The sequence below is a fragment of the Anopheles marshallii genome, chromosome 2, assembly GCF_943734725.1.
Source record: "Anopheles marshallii chromosome 2, idAnoMarsDA_429_01, whole genome shotgun sequence".
NCBI classification, from domain to species: Eukaryota; Metazoa; Arthropoda; class Insecta; order Diptera; family Culicidae; genus Anopheles; species Anopheles marshallii.
Genome location: NC_071326.1, coordinates 90619608 through 90641745, shown reverse-complemented (window position 1 = coordinate 90641745; position 22138 = coordinate 90619608). Strand labels below are relative to the sequence as shown.

The following is a 22138-nucleotide window of genomic DNA, read 5'->3' as shown; positions in this document are numbered from 1 at the left end:
GCCATCAACTTGCCTAATGCATGCCCATTTTCAGCTTCGTCGGAACCCGGCACTCGGTTCCAAACCATAGCGGTCCAAACTTTTAAATGCAGTGTCTTATGGTCTTGTCGTAGAAGCTACACGAAACGTTCACGAGCTGCTGTAAAGTACGTTTCTTCCCAGTAAGACCGCTAAGTGAGACACCGGCTCCGAACCGTTACAATTTTACACCATTTGACTTCCATTTGGACATAGTGCCACCTGGAATCTGATTCGTTAAGGGAACTCTTCGTTTGGTCCATGCTTGGAGAGTGAACTTCGAAGGAATGCGACGTGCAACACTTTCTTCCTTTCACGGATGCCCCATCGTCCAGACTAGCAGGCAAACAGACATCGTTAGCGTCACAAACTTTTTCCAAAGACACTGGAGTATACACTTGTACGAAACAGTCACCATCGTTACGTCACATATGTACAACACGTTAAGTGCCCGGCTCTATGAGTCACTAATGATGAGCATCATGCTCACAACTATTACTCGACACGGGCGCAAAGGAACTATATCTCGCGGTAATTGCAATGTTTCAACAAATTGGTGTTTTTAATTAATTTTAATTGCTTCATGTAGTGGAAACCGTGCTACTGTCTTCCATTTCGTACCGAATCTTCAACATGATTGTAGGCCCTGGCTGCAGTATTATGTATGCATATTCTCTTCGGCACTTAAGATACCTAAGGCAAAAACGGCTAACGTCCTGGTTTATTTTCTATTTCGGAAGTATCGTTGTACTTATACCGAGAGTTTTGTCCAATATTGGACAGAATTTGTGTAGAACTGCCTGAAAGCTGATATTGAAGTGATGCGATATCTATTGGAATTTGCTGTAGTCTATAAAGTATATGCATTTTCTTTCTACCAGGAACAGGATGGAATAAACTACTTCTCACCATTCCGAAACACAACAAGTGTACGTTCTGGTTCCGTTTAAGCATTTAGGATATATTTCGTCCCAAAGCCAAACGTTCACAATTATAGCAACTTAAACGACAGTGGCTGTCGCTTTCTTTGTTCAATTTACTATGGGTATCCAAAAATTGACTCTTATTAACTAGCTCAAAGACAGTGCCGACACGGAATTTTGATCATCTTTCCTACTAACCGACACGCAAATATACTATCCGAGTCCAAAGACATAACTTGCGATCTAATCCAATCAATTTAAGAGCTTCCGTTCTACATACATGCACATACATAATGCTTGCAATACGTCATAATCAAACTATTCCAGCTGTCTTCAAGTTATTCATCTGTACTTCACAAAAAATAAAGGAAATATTTTCAATGCATTGGATACGTATGACCAACAGTGGCAACGATTGACACAAAAAAAACGAACTCACTACACTTTTCGATGCGAAACAAACCCTCCGTATCCACACAGCTGGAAGCACTTAACATCATCCAGTATTTCACATTGAGCGCAGGCCAAGTTGACAAATACAAATGCTTCACCAAACTTCCTTGACAGCGTGTGACAGCTTCATTTCGCCGCTTACCGGGGTGCTAACAAGTCACCAATGGAATCGCATTCACCTCACCATCTCCTTTGCAGGCCTCTGCCACCGTGCGTGGTTGCCTTCTTACGGTAAAGATTTTTGCGAATGCTAAGCTGAAAGGCAGATCTTTCGGATATTGGGGACACTCGTCCTCTCCTCGGTCGACAACTTTTATTTATTTTGATTACACCACATCACAATGCCTTTCATCACAATGTGAAGGCGTCTTGTTTACAGTGCACATCATCAAACCGGCAGTGTCATATTTTTAGGTACCCCCCGATACGTACCCCTCTGAACGCTCTCTTCAATTCGCTTTTTTCTTCCCGTGGAAAGCAACAAACTGGAAGGGATTTTCTTGGAATTCCATTCATCACGCGCAGATCTACAGCTTCCAAACGCGCTAAATAACCGCACAGATTTGCACACACAAGCACACTTTCGTCAATGAGCATCCAAACAAAAACACCGTATGATCTCATGAATTTAGCGAGAAAGGTAAACAATTGGCAGCAAATTTTGCACGCTGTTCGATAAATGCTTTGCGTAACCGAAAAAAAACCTCCATTGCAGCCGTAATGGCAACCTTGACGAAATCGGAATCTTCTAGTTCGCCTTTTGTGTTTGCAGTAGCACATTACTGTTTTAGGAGTAAGACTCGAAAAAAAAAACCACAGTGAAACTAATAGCGACGGCAAATGCCGCGCTTAGACATGCTCCCCGATGCGAATATCTCAAATGTTTTGCAATTGTTTAGCGAAAAAACAAGTGAAATAAAACAGCCAGTTAAACTGTTTTCACCCAACGCATCGGACCGCATTGTGGATGCAGAAATAAGGAAAATAAACGCCTCGTCTCCCCAACCTGAGCAAATCTGTGGACTGGAAGGAGTGTTTGATTTTCTCCAAATGTACCCCGCGCGTCAATGGAAAAGCAAATATTTGTGCATTTCAATTATCGTAGTCTCAAAGCGGTTAGCCGCAACCATATGTTATGCCGGTTTCTGTTGCGAGTGAATAACATTTTCCGTCTTCAACTGGTTCCATTGCCGTTGAAAACGAAAAGTACCACATGGGCCTTATTTATAGCGGAAGATTTCAATAATAAATATACAATTCTGCAGCTATAATACAATAAAAGTGACTTTTAGCTATGATTTTATAGATAAGACAATATCTCAATTATTGAAATACTTACTGTTAAGCGTTAGCAAATAATCAGTGGGCTTTTAAAAATATGACAATAATTAAGGCTATATATAACAAATCTATGGTATTGTAGAAAAATCCGTGGTCAAAAACGAAACTGAATGGATCGAAATAAAATAAAAACAACTTGCAAATTAAGCACCTGTCTCCGCCACTGCCTCCGTCAAACAGAGTAAAGCTTCCGCGAAATCAACATCATAAACTCAAGGCAATCTTCACAGGCTATCAAATTCATTAGCAAACAACACTTACCCTACTCTTTTTATTGTCTCTTCACCAAAGTGTCCACACCGCATTGCCAATAATGTGACGGAAAGCAAAACAATCGAACGAGAGCTGCAAATCGTCCAACGCAACACCCGAATTGACCATGAAGAAGCATCCGAACAGCCGTGAAGCGAACCCCTCCGCCGAACGGGTCCCATTTAATTCAATTTACATCCTCTGGGCTTTTGTTTTCTTTTATTTCGATAATGCCCGGCCTGGACACTAACGCCTCAATAATGAAGCCTTTACTGGCGGAGGAAAAAAAAGGTCCTAGAGAATCGAGCTCTGGCGGATCTATGGTTAATTTATTAAATTACGGTTCGGCACGATCGTTGGGTGCACAATAATGAACCCCGTTGGCTTGCGACGGAACTTTTCGTATATTTCCCCACGTACGACTGCGCGCCATTAGCAAGTATCATCATCAACACTATCGTCATCGATATCAAGATGCGACCAAAAGAGAAAATTGGAACCGGGTGGGTGTGCGAGAGCATCGATTGCAAACAATAAACACAAGCAAAGGGCGACCGTGACACGTTTAAGCGAAATCGGTCCCACCCACAGTCCTGCACGATTTGTCCTCCGGATGCGAGAGCAGACAGGTAACAGCGTTAAGGTTCTCCAATTCGGTATTCCGGAAATCCCAAGGATGAACCCATCACACGGAGATTTTTTTTCTTACCGAGGATGTCCCAATTTTGTGCTAGGATTCCTGCAACGGCAATGTCTTACCGACCGATGCCGGATCATATGTGCGTCTGCTAACAATTGGCATCCATCAACAACACCACAACCTGGGTTGTGTTTGATTTGTTAATTAAGTATCTCTGCCAAAGACGCACCATGCATTCTCCCTCCTGGGTGCAGTGTGTGTGTGTGTGTGTGTGCCGTACAAAAGTTGAGACGCAGTTTTGCTGCAAAACATTCCGCAGCTCAACTCAATTCGGTTGGCAACTTCTTGCCTTGCTTGAAATTTGAGCCTTCTTACACCTCCGATGGAGCTATGCTCCAAGGAGCTGAAGGACAAGTGCCACTGAGCTCAAGTCGACTTTACGTTCCGGTGTACGTCTCCCACGCGCGACTGGATGATTGACCACAGCGCCACAGTTGTCGCCGTGGTCTTTTGCCACTTACTTCACAGCGAGGTAAGAAAAAAATACACACGTGAGTCGCCGGTCGGGGACGGAACCCGTAAATTGGCTGCAGTTGAAAAATATCGAATTTAATACACCTACGGTCCCATTTGTCTATCATCGGCCCACCTTTATCTCGAGGCAGGGCAAACTATTCGGGATCAAACTGTGCACGCTAAATGAGTCGAAAAATTCGTCCAACTCGGAACAGGTTTCTCGCTTCAATCTCAATACTTGACCAACACCAGGTTGGACTGCATTTGATTTCCTTACCGAGCGCAGTGGCAGACAACAGTAGGAAAGCCGTTGACAAGATTATGTTATAAATGCGAATGCTGATTTCGGCGGCGGCTGTTTGATTGGCGTATAATTTTTCGATAAAATATTCTCGAGCGTATTTCGGCAATCAACCTCTAACACACGCCCGGGGACATTATGGGGGATGCAACGGTCCCAAAACAATTTCGAAATGACTCAGAGCTAATGTTACATTTATAGGAGCAGATTTCTTGTAGCCTAAGATCCATATCAAAAAGCCATAAAATAACGTAATGATCGGTAAAAATAAATATCTTATCCATGCTCTTAGCAAGTAGAATTCAACCTTTTTTTGGGTTTGATAACCCAGTCACCTGGCAGGTGCAAAACAGTACTCACTGTAGCGGAGGTTCTCCAAACAGGTTTTGGCGCGAATCATTCACGTGAAAGTACAAACGGAGGATCTCATCTTGGCAGCAGGCGCGCGAACATGAAAGCGCAACTCTGTCCCCAACGTTAAACGTCCGCACATCAGCAGCCTCCAAACCGGATGGCGAAAATACAAGGGTGCGCGTCTGATGCTACTGATCAGTACAGAAGCATGTTTTGGAAAACAAAAAAGCCAAAGCGAGAAAAAAATCCAAATGGGACGAAATGATCGATCGTTTTGTACGATGATGTTGGTTAAACGAATACCGGCAAGAAGATAAACAGCAACCTTCCGCCCTATAAAATAGGCAGCTGGTGGCCGAGAAAAAATAAACTACGACAGCACACTCAAGTTGGAACAGCAAGCAAATGGTGTATACATTGATATGCGACCAAATTGTAATTATCTTTAGAATCTCACTGTATCGGCAGGTGCTAACGGAGTGAAATTGATGACAGCATGCGTAGAAACGTGCTTGAAACCTGATGATAATATTTCCTCAAGCTGTGAAATCTTTCTTTTAGGTATCATTTATGTATTGCTTTTAAAATTTCGTTTCATTTTTTCTCTCTTTTAAACATCGAATGAGTTAAAGGCTATTTCAGATAAATTTTAAAACTTCTGAATAAACTGCAAACTCAATGTCTTTTTTATATAAACTGCGACAATTCTGGTTCAATAATACACACCCCATCATTTGTTTTTTTTTTCAGAAAACAAAAAAAAAGGAACCGAAAACAAATCATTAACACATGTTTCTATAAACTGCGACAACTCGCCGTTACAACTGAATGCAAGGATGACATTCCAGATGAGTGCACCCAGTGAGCGATTCACAAATCGCGCAAAACGGAACTAATTGCTAAATGCGAACACTCCGTGGGAATTTAGCTTTAGCGGCAAACGATACGAGACACACATTGTAGCAGGTTTAATGTAATCCACATTGATGCTCAATACCCGGCCACTAAGGGGATGCGAATATTCAGCACCTCATTGCTCGTTCTCTCTCCCTCTCCATTACCATTGCCCGTTGTTTTCTGGCATCGTGACGTTTCGATTCCATTTCCATGCCGAGCTCATCTTCATTTGACACCTTCCTGTGTCATGTGGCGCAAGGCGGCAGCAAACAGTTGCCCTGTTCGGTCGATGGGCTTCATTTGAATAAACACACGACCGCTGTTAAAACACCATTTGTTTAGCATTTTAGTAACTAATTAAGCAGCACAAAATGTAAATGTTTCACACTTTGGCCATCGTGTCAAATACGACCTATCGTCGAAAGTTTGTGTTCCAGAAAACCTTGGGTAATGGAAAAACTAAATCCACAAAGGGATTGCACAAAGATGGTTCGATGCAGGAGCGTTACCTTTGACTTTTTACAGCTTATCCTCTGTAACTTGCCGGATAGTTGGTACACAGTTCATCAACCATCTTCCACCGGTGGACTTGAAATCCATGAACTCATTGAAGTAAAGAAAAAGGCTACAAATGAATATTCACAACATGAAGATATTGTTTACCTACTAATTGCTCGCAGTTTTCATTCCAATCTACGTATCGTTTTCTGACAACCAAATAAGCCTTCTTTTCTACACTTAGCTAGGAAATCCTCGTTACCCACAAACAATAACGACCACGAGTCCTTACTTCCCTTTATCGTAAATTTTACAATGCAGGAGCCAACCATAAGACTTCTTCTATTCGCTGAGCTTCGTGTTGAGTTTATTTTGCGAATAAGCAAACGGAAAGTCTTGAAACAACCTCCTCCCTGATGTTGTCCCATTCAAAATCATAAGGCAGGCACCTCCTATTGTCCAGGTTCATCTTCACGGATGGAGTAAAAATTAAAGAAAAATTAATTACAAAAGCTTCCCGTGCTATCCAAACTGCCAAGCCAAACCCTTTCATACAGAACGCTGCACGCCCGGCAGCGAAGTTTATCTAGGCACAGACAAGCAGACACGGAAGCCACATTCAAGAAGGGAAGCAACAACACGATAAAAAATACACGTAACTCTCTTGCAATGCAGCATCACGTTTCGGAGCTACTCGTTTGCATCATGCTAAGAAAAGATGCAGAAGACAGTCGGCACACACTCAACCGCTGTCTTGCCATTTACCCCTCGGGGTCGTGGAGCTTGTCATCCCCGTTCGGTGTTTCTTTGAAGCATACGGATGAGTCTTTTTTTTTTAAAAAAAAAGCTCTAATAAAAACAAGAAACTTACTCCACCTTGCCGTATCTAACGAACCCGTTTGGAATGTTCGGCGCTACGTGGGGTGTTGATATTTCATTTCTTCCCGCCGTGGAAACGCAGTTACGCAACGAGAAAAGGACGACCAGCCACCTTCATAGACATAATCGCACTCGAGAGATCATTGCACTACATAGCGTCGACGCGGTTAGAAGAGGTGGCAAGGCTAGGCATGACTAAAGTGAAGTTTTTTATAACGAACCGATGATGATAGGACACGCTCCAAGTGGATACTTCACACCCACCGGTGGGCTTTATCAGCCCTGAACGATGCAACCTCATGTGTGCGCATATCAATAGCAATTGATCAGAAACAAATCGTGCGGAAAAAATGTTCAATCGACCGCCTCAATCTGTGTGGTTTCAATAAAAAACACAGCCTAACAATTTCCCGCCCCATGGGCTTCATTACGGGCCTGGCAATTATAAAACTGTATCGATTGCGAGTGAAATGCTCACTAAAAAGGGTGCAGGATATCACACAGCAACAGCGAAACCATACCCGCAATTTTCTAACGGATCAGTTTCCCATTTTTAGCGACAAATCAAAATCGAAATAAAGCCCACACCGCAACAGCATGCGGGAAAAATGGGTCAATCAGAGCCGGTCGTGAACTCATTAGCTCGCACTTTACTCGATGCGAAGAATAGGAAAAATCCCACTCACACCCAGTACCGCAGCAAACAGCAAAAAAACAACGTATCATAACTTCAAGCAGTGGTCATCGGCGGTGGTTTGACTGGGCAGCATGAAAATAATCATAAAAATGCACACCACGGTGGCACTAGCCGGCCCAGCCTCAACGGCTGATCCCAACAACGCATTAATGTTCGGTCGGAGGCAATTAAGCGTGGGAGCGCCATGGTTGAATCTCTCAACGGATATAAATATGTTCCGTTGCAAGCGGGGAAAAGAAACTGGCAGGGGATTAAATTTCGATATAAACGGATGGCCGCATCGATGTCTCCACCCAGCACAACGAACGCACATAGACGACAGTAAAACAAAAAAAAATCGAGTTTTTCCAACCATTTTTCTCTCTCGGTCTTTCCCTTTGTTTTTCGGTCCACTCGAAAGCATTTTCCACACGAGCAGCATGTACATTCGCGTCATCCATTCCCGCGGGGGAATAGCGAATTGAAATTCGATCGCGAGAGCCCACAATTGATGGGGTTGATATATACATATTTTTATGTCCGCACAAGATGCCCCAGGGCTGATGTGGAAGACCATGTTACTGACCGTTGCGACCCCTAACGACGTTCGGTTGCGACGTGTAGATATAAAAATAACAGTTTGAGGTTAGGATTTTTTTTATTGTTGTTTGATACATCGTGCTTAGGTTTCATTTTTCCAGCCCAACATTTCCCAACAGAGTCGTCAGTCGGTGGCGGTATAGCATATCATGTCTGCTTGTGGATGACAAATTTAATGACCATCGAGCTAACGAGTGCAACTGCCGGTTAGATGGAGGAAAACGACAGTCGACAACGTGAAATAGACGGAGGTTCCCACCCAGCTGACATCAAAATGATTCGTATTGTGCCGGTTCGGCGATAGTGTCTGCTCGGTTCTGTTTATTCTACATGTGCGTCACACGGCACACGACACTTCTAGCTGAGGGACTTCTTGGTCATGTCGTTGATGCAAGACGAGACGAGACGTTTCCGTATGATGTGCACACATTGGAACACATCGCTTATCCTGAGCAGATGCTGACGGACCGATAAGCGGATCATCGGAAAGAAACACGATGGATTAAAACTAAGGTCATTGGACTTCTAGGAAGGAAGTCGAAATCATAATCTCCGAACCGAACGTGACCAAACAATACTTTAATCCCCGCTATCAGTCATACCCAGAGTGACAAATGCCTCCAGTCGTCACAAAACAACGGAGAACTTTTCCACTTTGTCAAGAAGTCACATAAAAGGGTCTTTATGGATGTAGAAGTGAGAATGGTTTCATTCCACATTTCTCTAGGGGGTGAGAGTGGCAAGTTATCGTAGGTCCAGGAGCAAATCCAATGTCTGGACATGGATGCTGGAAAACGCCAGTGCTCGTTTTTGAATACCGGAACAAAAAACCGCCGGAGAAATGTTAGGTCCCCAACACATCGGCAACAAAGGCTTAATCCAATCGTACCCTTTAAGTCAACACTCCAGGTGAAAGTTTGGACTCCCTCACAGAATTGATGTTACTGGGACCGTTGCACGATATTTCTCGCCTTCATCATACTTGAAAAGGCTTGAAAATCCGTCCGCTGTACACATTGGACGCGCTTCAATCATGGCACCTTTGGCTTAAATACCGTTGAAAATGGTTTTTACCCATGTACAACTACACAATTCTAAAACAAGCACTGTGTCATTACGAAACCTACGCTTCTCTGAACGCACCGTAAGGTACAGTGCCAACATGCCCGAGATATGTTCAGTACTCTTTAGCGTACCGTTCGTTCAGAACAGAGCCTTACGAACAATCACCGCCGTAGGCATGTGGACGTACATACATCTACGGAACTCCCCACCGCTTGTCACTTATACTGAGTGTAGTGTCCCGCCGTGTGTGCTCTAATGGTATGCTTCGTTTTGTACACCTCCAAAGGAACGAAACATAAACGCTTTGGTAGAATGCACTAGAACGAAACGTCTGACCAACATTTCCTCGCATGCAAATGTTTCCCCTTCGTGCGATTCATTAATAGAAAAACATACACTGTTCTCCACGCTGAAACCGGTATCTCGTCCAACTGGCACGGTAATGCAGGACACCAGCGAAGGTTCTTAACCGGGTTCCATCAAGTGACAGGAAGGAAAATGACAAGCAGCATGTCACCCGTAGGCATGGTATTATCATCGTCTTCCTTCCCTAGCGCCAAACTCATCCACACTCCATAATGCCCTAAGCTCCCCCTGAAGGTTAAAAGCTTCTTCGAATGTATGCGTGGCTGGGCCTGTTTTGTTTCCGATAGCGACAAAACAGCGCGGCAAAGTGCTGAAAATCTGCCTACTCTTGACTTTCAGCATCACTGCTCCACTTGGCTGGGAACTCTGGAAAAGGGATTTCATTGTGAAAATATTTTTCTTTCTCCATCCCGCAGGGGTTTTGTGCAATTAAAGGATGGGAACCAAATTTCTTTCATCGTGACATCAAACCTGCTACTGCGACTATAATTTCGCGGAAGATTAAATATTAAGTCCCCCTGCTGTATTTGATAACATTTCGTCCCCCAAAGGAAAGTTATCTGCAGAGTTTAAGGGAAGTATTGTTTTTAATTAAATTCCTTCTGTCACGTTAGACGATTCTCAGCAGAGTGTAAAATAAAATTTGGTATAAAATATCTCAAATCATGACTTTGTTCAAAAGCAGGTGCTTACTGTGCTCCACAAGTCTGAGAGTTCCAACATCCGGATGTGTTCGTACCTAGAAGCAAAATAGAAATAATTTCTTTATTATTGGTTTTGTTGCATTACACTTGGATTAAAAGCTAATATTGAAAGAACTTATTGAACAATAAAAAGCACATAACGTAATCAAAGAACATCAGCTAATCCCATTTCAGATAAATCGTCGATTGAAAATGATGTTTGGAATTATATTGAAACTCGATAAAGGCACTGGACGCAACCATCGATAGAAATCCTACGCAAATACCTAACGCTTACATTGGCGTTGAGCTCTTCACTAGAACGAAGAAGGGAATAAACCCTTCACATACAAGAAAAACACCCATTCGACGCGACCTCCCACGTACTTCCCAGTACCTTATGCTGCTTGGGAGATGAAAATCAAAATTGATTATAAATCCACATATCCATTTTTCAAACTCTCACCGTCCTCCTCGGGTGTACGACGACGTTCAGTGTCAAGGCGCCGAGCAGAGGAGTGCCAAAAGCGAATGCAAATGAGAAATACATCCCCATTGCAACGCTCACCTTCTCAGCCGGCAACGCACCAGCAAACGCTAATCGATCGCGACACATAGGGGCAACCGGCAAACGTTTGAAAGCCAAGCCAGACCGACCGTGCGATTTACGAGATCGAAAAATAAAAAAAAACGACGGCGAGGCCAGCAATCGCGTCTTCAGGCCACCTTAGCGATGCTATATTTATACACACGCTTGTCTTCATCGCGATAGTTCCGGATCTGCCAGCCGACGCTGGAACAAACAATGTTTAACAAAACTGACATATGCCATAGAAGGTGCAACAAAACGTGCAAAACCTCAGTTCACCCGACTCCCGAAACACAACGAAAACGGTCTACGTTGCATGTCATATATCGCCGAGATAATCCACTTGTATCGACAATTTAATCACGCCAACCTGGTACGCCAACCTTCTTCGAGATGCCGAAAGTGTTGATGGCGGTCAAATTTGAGGTCGGTCCAGAGATAGCCTGTTCAAATGGCGTCGATTAGCGGGTCTCGGTACCATCATCGGTCGTCACACGTAAGACCAATTACACTCATTTAATAGGCCGCAGGTACAGGCGCGTCAAGCGTCATTAATCATTACACATTGTTGGGCGCCGACAAGGTCAACTGCTTCGTTACGTCCGAGACCACCGATCGGGGTTGCGGTGCGCGATCCCTTCCACGCGAACGATGGGCCCCGACACCGGGGTCTATGCCAATGGTCACAGATTCATTAATCTCCACGACCTGTGTGGCGACCTGACGGACAACCGGCAGCCCGCTCGTGTGACACATTACGCGTAAATCTAATGTACGTTTAGATAAAATTACCACTAATCCACCAGAGCATACAAAACCAAAGCGTAACAGCGCGGAGTCTAGAGAATTTCTGTCCCCACTGTACCCCTCGTCGTTAGGGTGTGATTCACGTTGCGACTACCATCTGCATCCAATTTTCCAATGACAATGCCATGTAGATTTTGCTCGGCGCCGAAGCATCGTACGGTCGGTTCCAGTCAGCTAAACTAATCAGGCTGGATATAAATTATATCGCAACGCATTCTGCTGACAGCAAACCGTTCGTACAGCAGAACAGCTTGTCAGTGTAGATTGTCACGCCACCAGTAAACTATGAAAAACGCCAGCATCCCTTGCAGCAACGATATCACCCGTTCCTGTGTTGTGCAATCCGCATATCTCGTTTTAAACATGAACGGCATCGATCGGATTTGGGTGCACTATACGGAGTTCTCACATCTGACGGACGTGACTGACGCCTGCATGACAGCAGGTGACGGGACAGCTTCTAACCTAAACACGGCCTGTTTCTGCGTTCTGAATTCTACACTCATTTCGAGTAATACGCTGAATACCATGTTCGGGTAAGATGGAGTCTAGAAATTGAAGTTTGCGATGTGGCATCTCCGACCAAACATATCCATCCAGCTGTCAAGCTGCTGTGTCAGGTGTAGGCTTTAGGATCGTGCGTTATTCCGCCCTTTCAACACATCTGGTAACAGTTTTGATCAGTTTCGTTTGAAAAAAAAAACTACAAGGAAACTAAGCAATACTATGCATCATACAATGTTCACACATCTAGCACCAGTCAAATGGAACATTTTTACAACCCACAGAGCAGCATCTCTTAACATCTCCGCTAACATTTTATTACTCTACCCATTTTGCTCTGGTTTGGGGATTTGCGTAAATTAGTCTAACTACAGATAGCAGCCGCACGGCCATGGTGAACAGGTGAACGAACATATTTTTCGCCGCTTGTCTAGCATTAGGTCGAATTTATTGCACAAACCATACCGAGCAGTCCATATCACACAAATCATAATCCATGCATGCCATTATCCAAATAAGGTAAACATCGCTAACGATACCCAGCCGATTCCAGCACCAGATCATCAGGCGGCCAAGGTTGCGCGGGCTAGCAGCTACAATATTAGCCAACGTTGAACAGATAAAGGCTCAAATGCGCGAGACTTGGCGTGTAATAGCTTTACAATCGCTTCAACGCAACAGCAAATGTTGTACACAACTCGCTCGGATGCGGAACGAAAACGGCAAAACTTTATCTACATTTGGATTTCAAACATGTTCACTTTCGTACACCTTTATTGTTGTTCCACCCACACCAACTTACCAACAATGCTGACCAGCTGATTAGCTTCGGTGTGTACGTTTCTTATCATTCGCTTTCCCCCAGCATGGTTGAGATTTTAAAAGCAAACACGTAAGCCGATTATTGCTTATTGTTTTTGGGCGAAGTATTGAACGTTACGTTTGGTAACGAATTCGGAAATTGGCGAACACGGATGATATCATCGGCCGCAAATATATCGCAAGAGTTCCAACTAGCATTACATGCATGAATTCTTCGAATATGTCTATTTCTAGAAATATGGCAAACAAACAACGGGCGACTATCCGGCATACGTTCAATTGGAATGTCGGTCAGCATCCGTAGCCACATCTCCTATTCGTATCCCACACTCCTGCTGACCTTCAAACAAAAGCACACCGATAGATCGACCTTGACACGGTGACTAGTTTACGGCCTCCCAATACCAAATCCAAAATTGACCAAAGCAAAAAGAAAACATAGGACCGGAAATGCTTACCCACTGTAGTCATCATAACACAGTGATCTTTCTAAGTTTTCTTTACCCATTAGAAGGGTAAGCTTTTCTGTACCTTACACCTTTAGCTTGGGGAGAACATGTTTCGTTTACTACCGAGAAGAAAACAATCCCGAGCGTGTTACACAGCGTGAGGTCCCAATGTGATCAAGACGCCCTGTCTAAGATCCCAGCACACGACATTGGAAGAAAACAAAAACATACAACGAGGACGCACCCGCGTATTGCTCGCTGTTGAACTATTAGGTAGAAGTCACACCGGCATGGTCTAATGAAACGAACGTTCACTTCACGGGAGAGAAGAGACCAGACCTCCTCATAGACTCACGAAAGGTCTCTGCCAGCTGAAGCACGCGCCAAGACCAAACCAAGGCAACCACGGTCATTCAGCCATCGTCCCAATATGGCAGTGACGACAATCGAGAACTTCCCTCTTTACGTGCGGCATTTGCAGATCATTAGTTTTGACGTTTCATAAATTGCATACGATCGGCCCAATGTGCTCCACAAAACGAAGTTCTTGGAGTTTCCATCGGTCGCTCCAAAAATAGACGACGGCCAGCAGAACGATCGGTTTCTGGAGCAGCGAAGCAAAGATTTGGGGCCAGGATGTAGGGTGACTGAGGAAGTTGATGCACGGGCAGTAGCGCAACTCGGGTGAGTAACTGTGTGTGTTTTTTCCAAAATTTTCTGGAATCACGTCCAATTGAAGGAAATATATGCCACAGACGATACATTTCGGTGCATGCGTTTCTAGACACAGCAAACCCGTTTCGTTTATTTTTGGGACTCATCTTGTCTGCACCGTTTCATCCATGGACGGGATGTGGCAGAGTGCAGTTCGTCGTTCCATGTGTCTGGCGTGCAGCAATTACCACACACTCGCATCTACGGTGGAGATAAATGGGAAACGCTTTAGCAAACAATCTGACACAAAATCTAGCGTTGGACTCAACATAAGTATTGTAAGTGGTGTTCTGAAATCGACTTTTACGGTGGAAGAAAATCGGGATGAACAACTACGGTTTGCTTGATTCTCTTTTCGCAGGCACTCCTTCTTGACAAATGTTAAGCTCCTATAAACCAGCACCAGCTGAATGTAGGAAGAGAATGAAGGGGAATGATGCATTCCCAGGGAGGATCCGGTTTGAACGTTGGAAATGGTGATGAGCACTGCAGGAATATCGCTTCAGGCACTTCCTCCTAACGCATCGATGCTTAGATTTATGATCTGAGTTATGGCGCCTACTTCACGTTCGGAAGCGTGGAGTACTTCAAAGATCTTTGATGTGAAACTCTTCTTCTCCAAGACAAACTTTATTATCTCCGGATGTTCTGTTAATAATAAAATTGTCTAGAAGTGCGCTCGACTTGTCGTTCCATTTTAATATTTTTGTAAATTTATGTCCGGACTTAACCAGACGCAAAGACATGTTTTATTATTTGTTTAAATTGTTCACAGCAGCCATTCATTCATCAATTACTTATAGCAATGAGGACAGCTACAGTCGACATCTTATCCAAACGAATGAATATAATCGAATCTAACCATTTTCCTGGGCTGGGCAGTTTTTTTTATAAAACATTCAACTGTGTATAATTCGACCATCGTTTCGATTTGAGGAAATTTCCAAAGGAATTGATTTTCTTTTCCTGGAAGATTGATGAAAAAAAGTTACGGTCCAACATTAGAAAATAGGAAAATCATTCCATGGAAAGCTATTCAGCCTTAGTCTGAGTTCATCACGAGCTGAGATGATTGAATTTTGCTCGTTTTGTCCATTAGTTCTGGGATCGCTTCGTGTCTATTAAGATAGTCGCTCTCTTATTCTTCCATGCCATTTACTCACACCGTGTCCATGCGTCCATCGCTTTGGCACGTTAGACTTTCGCTTTCCACCCAACCTTTTGGGAATAGTTTTAAAGAGTGTTACGGACGCCACCCATCACTACTTGGCAAAACCAACCAAACCTAATCAAACCAAAAAATGTGTTCATCATCGGTTGGTGTGATTTGAAAAATGGAAAACTTTGCCAAAGGAAAATATGTTCAGTCAGGCGATTGTGGTGCCGGCAGACCGTAAGGAGTGAAGGAAGCTAAGATTTCCAGCCAGAGTGATGGCAAAAATACACAACTCATCCTTCAAAAAGGTTCGGCGATCGACAACCGCACAGAAGCGAATGAACATGTTAATGCACTTTCCATCCATTGAGGTCCGAAAAAAGTGACAAGGTTCCATGTCGATGCGGTATCAATGATCGATGGGGTGCAAAAATAAGTGATCGAAAAATAATGAGCTCGTCTCAACATAGCTTAACGAAAGTTTTCTATTATTTCTGACCGTTTTTGCCAGAACCGTTTTTCGACTTATACACCAGAAAAATGGATAATTTATTATTGTCAAATTTCCTAATATTTTTTTCTGAAAAATATTCCATAGAATATGAGAAAAATGTCATGAAGCTCCAAATATTCAAACCTAATTCACCGCTTATACAACAGTAATCGTTTTAAATGACGACAACAAACCATCCATTGTCGTTAGTAAAATGTTCCACTTACGTTATTTATCTTCGTTACCTTCTTCATCTCTGTTACACTACCGTCTTAGCATGAGCTAACAGTTTGCAGTAACAGTTCATTTAATGATCTTGTCTCATAAAACCTCTTCGTGATTGAATCGAACGGACGTACGATTTGGAGCTTTTGCTTTACGAGTTTTATCTCGTTTCCTTGTTAGCATGCATTTAACCATCAGTTTAATTGGGTTTCAAATAAAAATTAAACAACCCTGATCGAGACGTGCCCCATTGATCACCAGACCATGTACGCTGATTTTCAAAAACCCAATTCCGGAGCCCCAAATCCCGTACGCAAATCAGATCGGATCTACATCATGTTTTGGTGCAGTGAAAGTACTGATAAACGGGCCTATAAAAGTGATAATTAATTCATCCAGCAGTACGAAGTGCCGTGTGTTGATCCCGCACGCGTGCGATCGAGTGGAAAATGAAAATGAATGCATCATGCACGTTTCGCTCGATTTTTCTTTTCAATCAATCAATCTCCTCGCATGGTGCCGTTCTTGGGTTGAGTGTGGTAGAAGTTGTTTGGTTGTGGAGTAAGCGGCAGTGGTAGTAATTTAACGAGCCCATTTTATTTCGTCGATCAAACGAGAGAAACCATCTTTTGTAAGGGCACATTATCAAAGTGGGAGCAGTTGCGGTATACACATTTTACACTTGGTGGACGATGCAGTTCAGTCGAGTCCTCAAAATTAAGTTGATGAAATTCCCTAGGAATGGATGTCTCAAATCAAATCTACCGAAGAAAAGATTTAAATTTCGAACCAGCTAGAACAGAGTTCTTGTGGTTTTTTGAAAGAGGACATCAGTGTCTATTTTGGATACAAAGCGTACTTTAACCGACACCCGTATTATTCTGATGCAAGGAAACTACCCACAAAACCAACATCGGCATCATACAAAACGCTATGCTCTTGATTCCAAAAGAAAATTATTTAAATATATGAAGCATGCAAAACAAGAACCCCTTCACCCAAATTCTAACCGCAAAAACAAATGAACCAACCATCTGGTGTCCAAAAGTTGAGTGCCCCCTTTCTAGATTGTATGCCAAGCGCCCAGTTTCGAACTGTTCTCCCTTGTGTGTTTCGTTCGTAAATTTTCAATATATCCCCTTTTACAAACCTCATAAAATTATGCTGCCAAACAAGGGGCGTAAAATTCAATATCTTTGGCTCCTAGTGTTGAAGGCCCTAACACTCCTAGGGTCATGGCGTAAACCAAAGATCCAACACCAGCGGCGTGATCTTAACAAGACATATTTAGGCGACCAAACGACAGTTAATTAAAATAGCAGCTTTCGACCCACTGCCCACCTACAGCAAAAGAAAGAGAAGGCTCTTTCTCTTTCTTCCCATTCGCATAAAGGTTGCCTTGTATGCTTTCCTTTCCTGGGACACCATAAGCCGGCGGCGTAAGCGTTTTTGCTGCTGGTGCTGATGAAGCCGTTGATCTTCATCTCATCAGCGCCGTGACCTCCTCAAAGATAATCTTTGACTTCTATTTTTACGCCCGTGCTGTAGTCGCGCGCCCATTCGAATGTATTTATGCTCACCCCCCACAACATGGATATATCTTGATCGAAACTCATAGTTGACACGGGTTCGGTCACATACAAGTGGTATTTCTCTTTGTTTTTTTTTGTGCAGTTTTTCACACTCGAGCATGAAGTGTTTCGGCGTGTTGCGGAAGTTTTGCTTAAAAACTCTCTTCCCGAATGATAGCAACAGATGATGAACGGGAGATGATCACACCAAGAGGTGATGGTTCTACTGTTTTACGGTTGGTTAAATGACGATTTTCAATTACCTGCAAGATCGTCTACCGCGAACGTACTTTTATTCCTATTAGTTCCTTATGTATCATATGAATGACCTACTTCATGGTACTGCCTTATCGTTCCGAACCAAAAGAACGAACAGTAAACAGTCCTTTTCATATGGGACAGTAAATGTACACCATTAATCTTCGTTAATTACTTATCGCCAGCTTTAAAAAAAACGACACTACTTAATATCGCCACAGTGTTGCTGCCACTGCCTCGCTGGTAATTAAACGTACTTCCCAGCAACTGTGTGCGAGGCAGAAACAAGTAATTCCAACCTGCACCGGAACGGAAACAAAAATAAAAACCACCCAACGGGCTTGCGTGCGTGTGTCATGAGGTCGCGAAAAGGGACGTGGGGTGGGGCAGACGTTGAGATTTGTGCTCGCCACCGGAACTTCACCGGAACAGTGCCAAAGCGCCACAGTGCGGTGGAAACAAAACATAGAGAGCGAGAATCACGATTGATGACCAGCCACCCGTAGAATCGTAAAAACACCCAACACACCGGTCGGGCTACAGACAATCATTAGCTAGATCAACACCCACCAAACCAACTTCCACCCTTCCTCGCTCTTTTACCATCCCAATGGATGTGGGACGTACAGTAGATCATCTAGGGCAAGATACCACATTGCCGCGCATTGGGCCACCATAAAAACCAACGAACAAGTGACAGAAGAAGCCACAAGTCTAACGGGGTAACGGAGCACACCCAGTGTGGTAAAGACTACCGGTACCGGAAACGGTTCGTCAATGAAAAGAAAACGGAAGATAGAACGGAAGACCGGATGACCTGCTAAATGGGTGCAACCGGCGGATGAGTTGAACTGGAATAACGCGACTGGACATAGAAATCTGAAGCCACGGACAACATATTCCAGCAGGGTGGGTTTATTTTTAGATGCATCATTCGGCAGACGGGGATTTTATTGAGCAATGACATTTCCTAGGGATTCTGGAACGAAAGATTTGCGACACGACAGATGCAACCTGTCATAACTGTAAGTCATTGCTGCAGTTGCTGCCCTGCATTGCTGCAAGGATAGGAAGATCGCACGTATGAATACTCTACAGGAAACTCGGACAGCTTTTTGCCTAATGCGGAAATTAGGTTCTAGGTCAAGTAGAAATAGAATTTTCTTTTTAAACAATCCAATCAGGTTAACTGTCAATGCAGTTGTTGAGGTTAGATTTATCACATGGAATACGATACTTAAGATACATCAAACAAGAAGGTGAAATATTCCAAATTTAAAATAATTTTGAGGACTTAGACCAAGATGCAAGACTGTTTTAAAGCTTGCATCCAATCTTAGCGTAAACAATTCTAAATGTTCGGTGCATGGAGCTGAACAGAGTTCGGCCACTATTTACACCCAACATCGTACGAAATGTACTCACAAACTCTAATCGTGCATACAAACTAACCTCCAACAGCATCATCCCATTGGCAGCAACCTCCCCATGCCCACAAACCAGCGAGAGAATGCCAGTTCCCAGCGGATGAATCGATTTTATTGACGCCTTCATCGTTCGCCCACACACTCAAAACGGTTGACTTTGAATTTCGTCGATACACGACACACATTTATGGCTGTCAAACAGAAAGTAACAAACGGTAAACGGAGGGACGGATCGATGGTAAATTGATTGAAGTGCGATCAAATTTCCGTGCACCGCCGTTTGGCTTCGTTTTTTCCTGCCGTGCAATAAACCGATTTTGGTAAACTGGCTTATGAGTCGTCGTTCTAGGTGTGAATTGTCAACTGCTTTTACGATGCGTTCGGTCTCGTTCTACTGTCCCGGCAAAGTAATCGAATACGGTGATCGATCTAATTTATTTTTGATGGAAGAGCATCAATTATTGGCTCGTGCATGGCTAGTGGCAGGGAGCTTTGTAGTGGGAAGGAGAAGATGAAAAGACCGACAGATTATGTCGCATCTCCATTTGTTTCGGTTGCTACTTTTGAACGTCAAATTGTAATGAAATCTGAGCATTTAATTGACCGCGTGGGGATTGTAGAGGGAGATTTGTTAGCTGGTACACGTAACTGATCCAAAATCATTTTTATACATGATGCAATTAATCAATTAAGTAGTGCAACATTTATGAGTTTCTTCTCATTATGACACAGTGCACAATTTAATGTTTTGCGCATAAAACCGATGCATTAAATTAAGCGCCTGTCGTAAACAAATGCTTTTAAATCTCCTTGTAATAAAACTTCCTTTCTTGTTCGTTACTTGGAGAAATTAGATGAAAATTTTGCAGCTTGTAATAAAGATATTACAATACAGTTCTATAAATTTGGTTGGGTTTGGAAAGAACTAGCTCGCGTAGGTATTGGAAATAATGGAAAGAAGCTCAGGAAGCTTTGTATGGCCAGGAAAAAAAGTGAATATCATTTGGTGTTAGGCCCAGATTATATGCTGGATTTATAAGCTGGAAGTTCTGGACCGAAGCAGATAATTATATGATGAATTTATACAATCTACTGTCTGTCCTGGTCGCTCACCTGTGTTCCGGAAGCCGTTTCAATTCGGCCATGTCGAGCTCGAGCCGCAGATTGGCCACCTCACACAGCAACCGATCCCGATCGGCCGTAATTTCCTTCAGCTTTTCCCGCAACCAGTGGTTCTCCATCTCCAGCTCCTGGGGCGAAATGTACTCGCCCCCAACACCGGGTGGTGCTGGCTGTACCTCCGACTGCATCGTCGAATGTTGCATCGAGTGGGCAGACAGCGAGGTGGCCAACTGCACTGCCGGGTTGATGGCTTCCACGAGGTTGCTAATATTCGAGGCATCGCACGGCGAAGACGCCGGTTGCATACCGTTTGCTGCGGTTGGTGGTGCCAAAGGGGACACCACGGCCGGAGCCACACATTCACTGTCGCACATTGTTGCAAGAGAGGAAGATTGACCTTCTTTTATTGATTCTCTGCTTTAACGATCGCTTGATTACTTCACCACCAATTCACTTTTCCCTATTCGCGCGGGAATAGGCCAAAAGGATCGCGGAAAGATATGTAGCTTGGTTGATCCCTAGTCGGAGCTCTTTTTCGTCGCAAGCGAACTGCACTTCATTGATACACGCACTTTTGGAAAGCTTTTACAATGCAAGCCGAAAGAATCACGTGTGCAGCTGCACTTTGCACATCCTTCACCATCACAACACTGCTCTCTCGATTAGCCTAATTGTGGCACCGATAACTCTCACCTGCAGGCTGGCAGGCCACATTCATATATGCTCCAGCTGTTGCACTCGTTTCGATTCGAGCGGGAGAGCAAACTTCTCGTTGCAATTTTTGGAGGCACCAGGGCTGCAGAAATACTACCAGCAAAGTAAGACCGCACACTCACGGACACAAACGCACGAACGCATACCCACCCGGGGTCACTAACTCACACTTTTACACGCGGCGTTGTTTTGCCCTAAACCGGATTTTTGCCTCGGAAGGAACCGAACCCTTCTGCCGCGAGGATTCCGTTGTGAACGCTGCGCGCCCCTTTTGTTGCCGGCCCCATACAGAGGGAAAAGGGTTGCCTAATGTGCGTGCACATGCACACATTCACACACTCGCCTGCACACTTTATGCTGGTTCTTCCGGGTATTTACACACGGTAAAACCCTTGCCAAAAAGAAACGCACACGACAAACGCACTGTTTTGGCCAAATTTGCTCATAGCACTAGTAAGGTAACAGGTAACATTCAATGCTACTCCTTCTGTCAAAATGGGCCTTTGATTGCGCTACGCGTGATTCACATTTTGCCTTCTGCAGAACAAACACAGCAACCCGGTGTGGCACTCTTCTTTTTTGCACAACACACAATTACACTACCTGGCTTGGCTTTGCCCGTTTGAAGCAGCGGAAGCGGCTTTCGGGTAACACAGGCTTTCAAAACTGTATTAGGTTTCGGTTTTTACCTGTCTTATGAGCTGATTGCAAGATACGAACGGATGAGTTGCGTACATTGTATTGTTTCACACCAAACAGTAAGCGCACACAGCGTACGAAGCCGCAACACACTGACCGCGCGCCAAACAAACTGTCGCCCTTTAC

The 22138-nt window shown here is 43.8% G+C and overlaps 1 protein-coding gene across 1 annotated transcript; it reads right to left on the bottom strand.

Annotated features, from left to right (window-relative positions):
* Positions 1 to 20510: 20510 nt before the first annotated feature.
* Positions 20511 to 20973, bottom strand: LOC128718818 (uncharacterized). Its single transcript, XM_053812432.1, has 2 exons — positions 20591 to 20973; positions 20511 to 20526 (listed from the first exon to the last, which is right to left on the bottom strand). Exons 1-2 carry the CDS (start codon positions 20971 to 20973, stop codon positions 20511 to 20513), a joined length of 399 nt encoding a protein of 132 aa, XP_053668407.1.
* Between the last annotated feature and the right edge of the window lie 1165 nt (positions 20974 to 22138).

Excerpts from the sequence above, each read along its gene's own strand:
- LOC128718818 (XM_053812432.1), bottom strand. The coding sequence starts at position 20,973 with ATGTGCGACAGTGAATGTGTGGCTCCGGCCGTGGTGTCCCCTTTGGCA.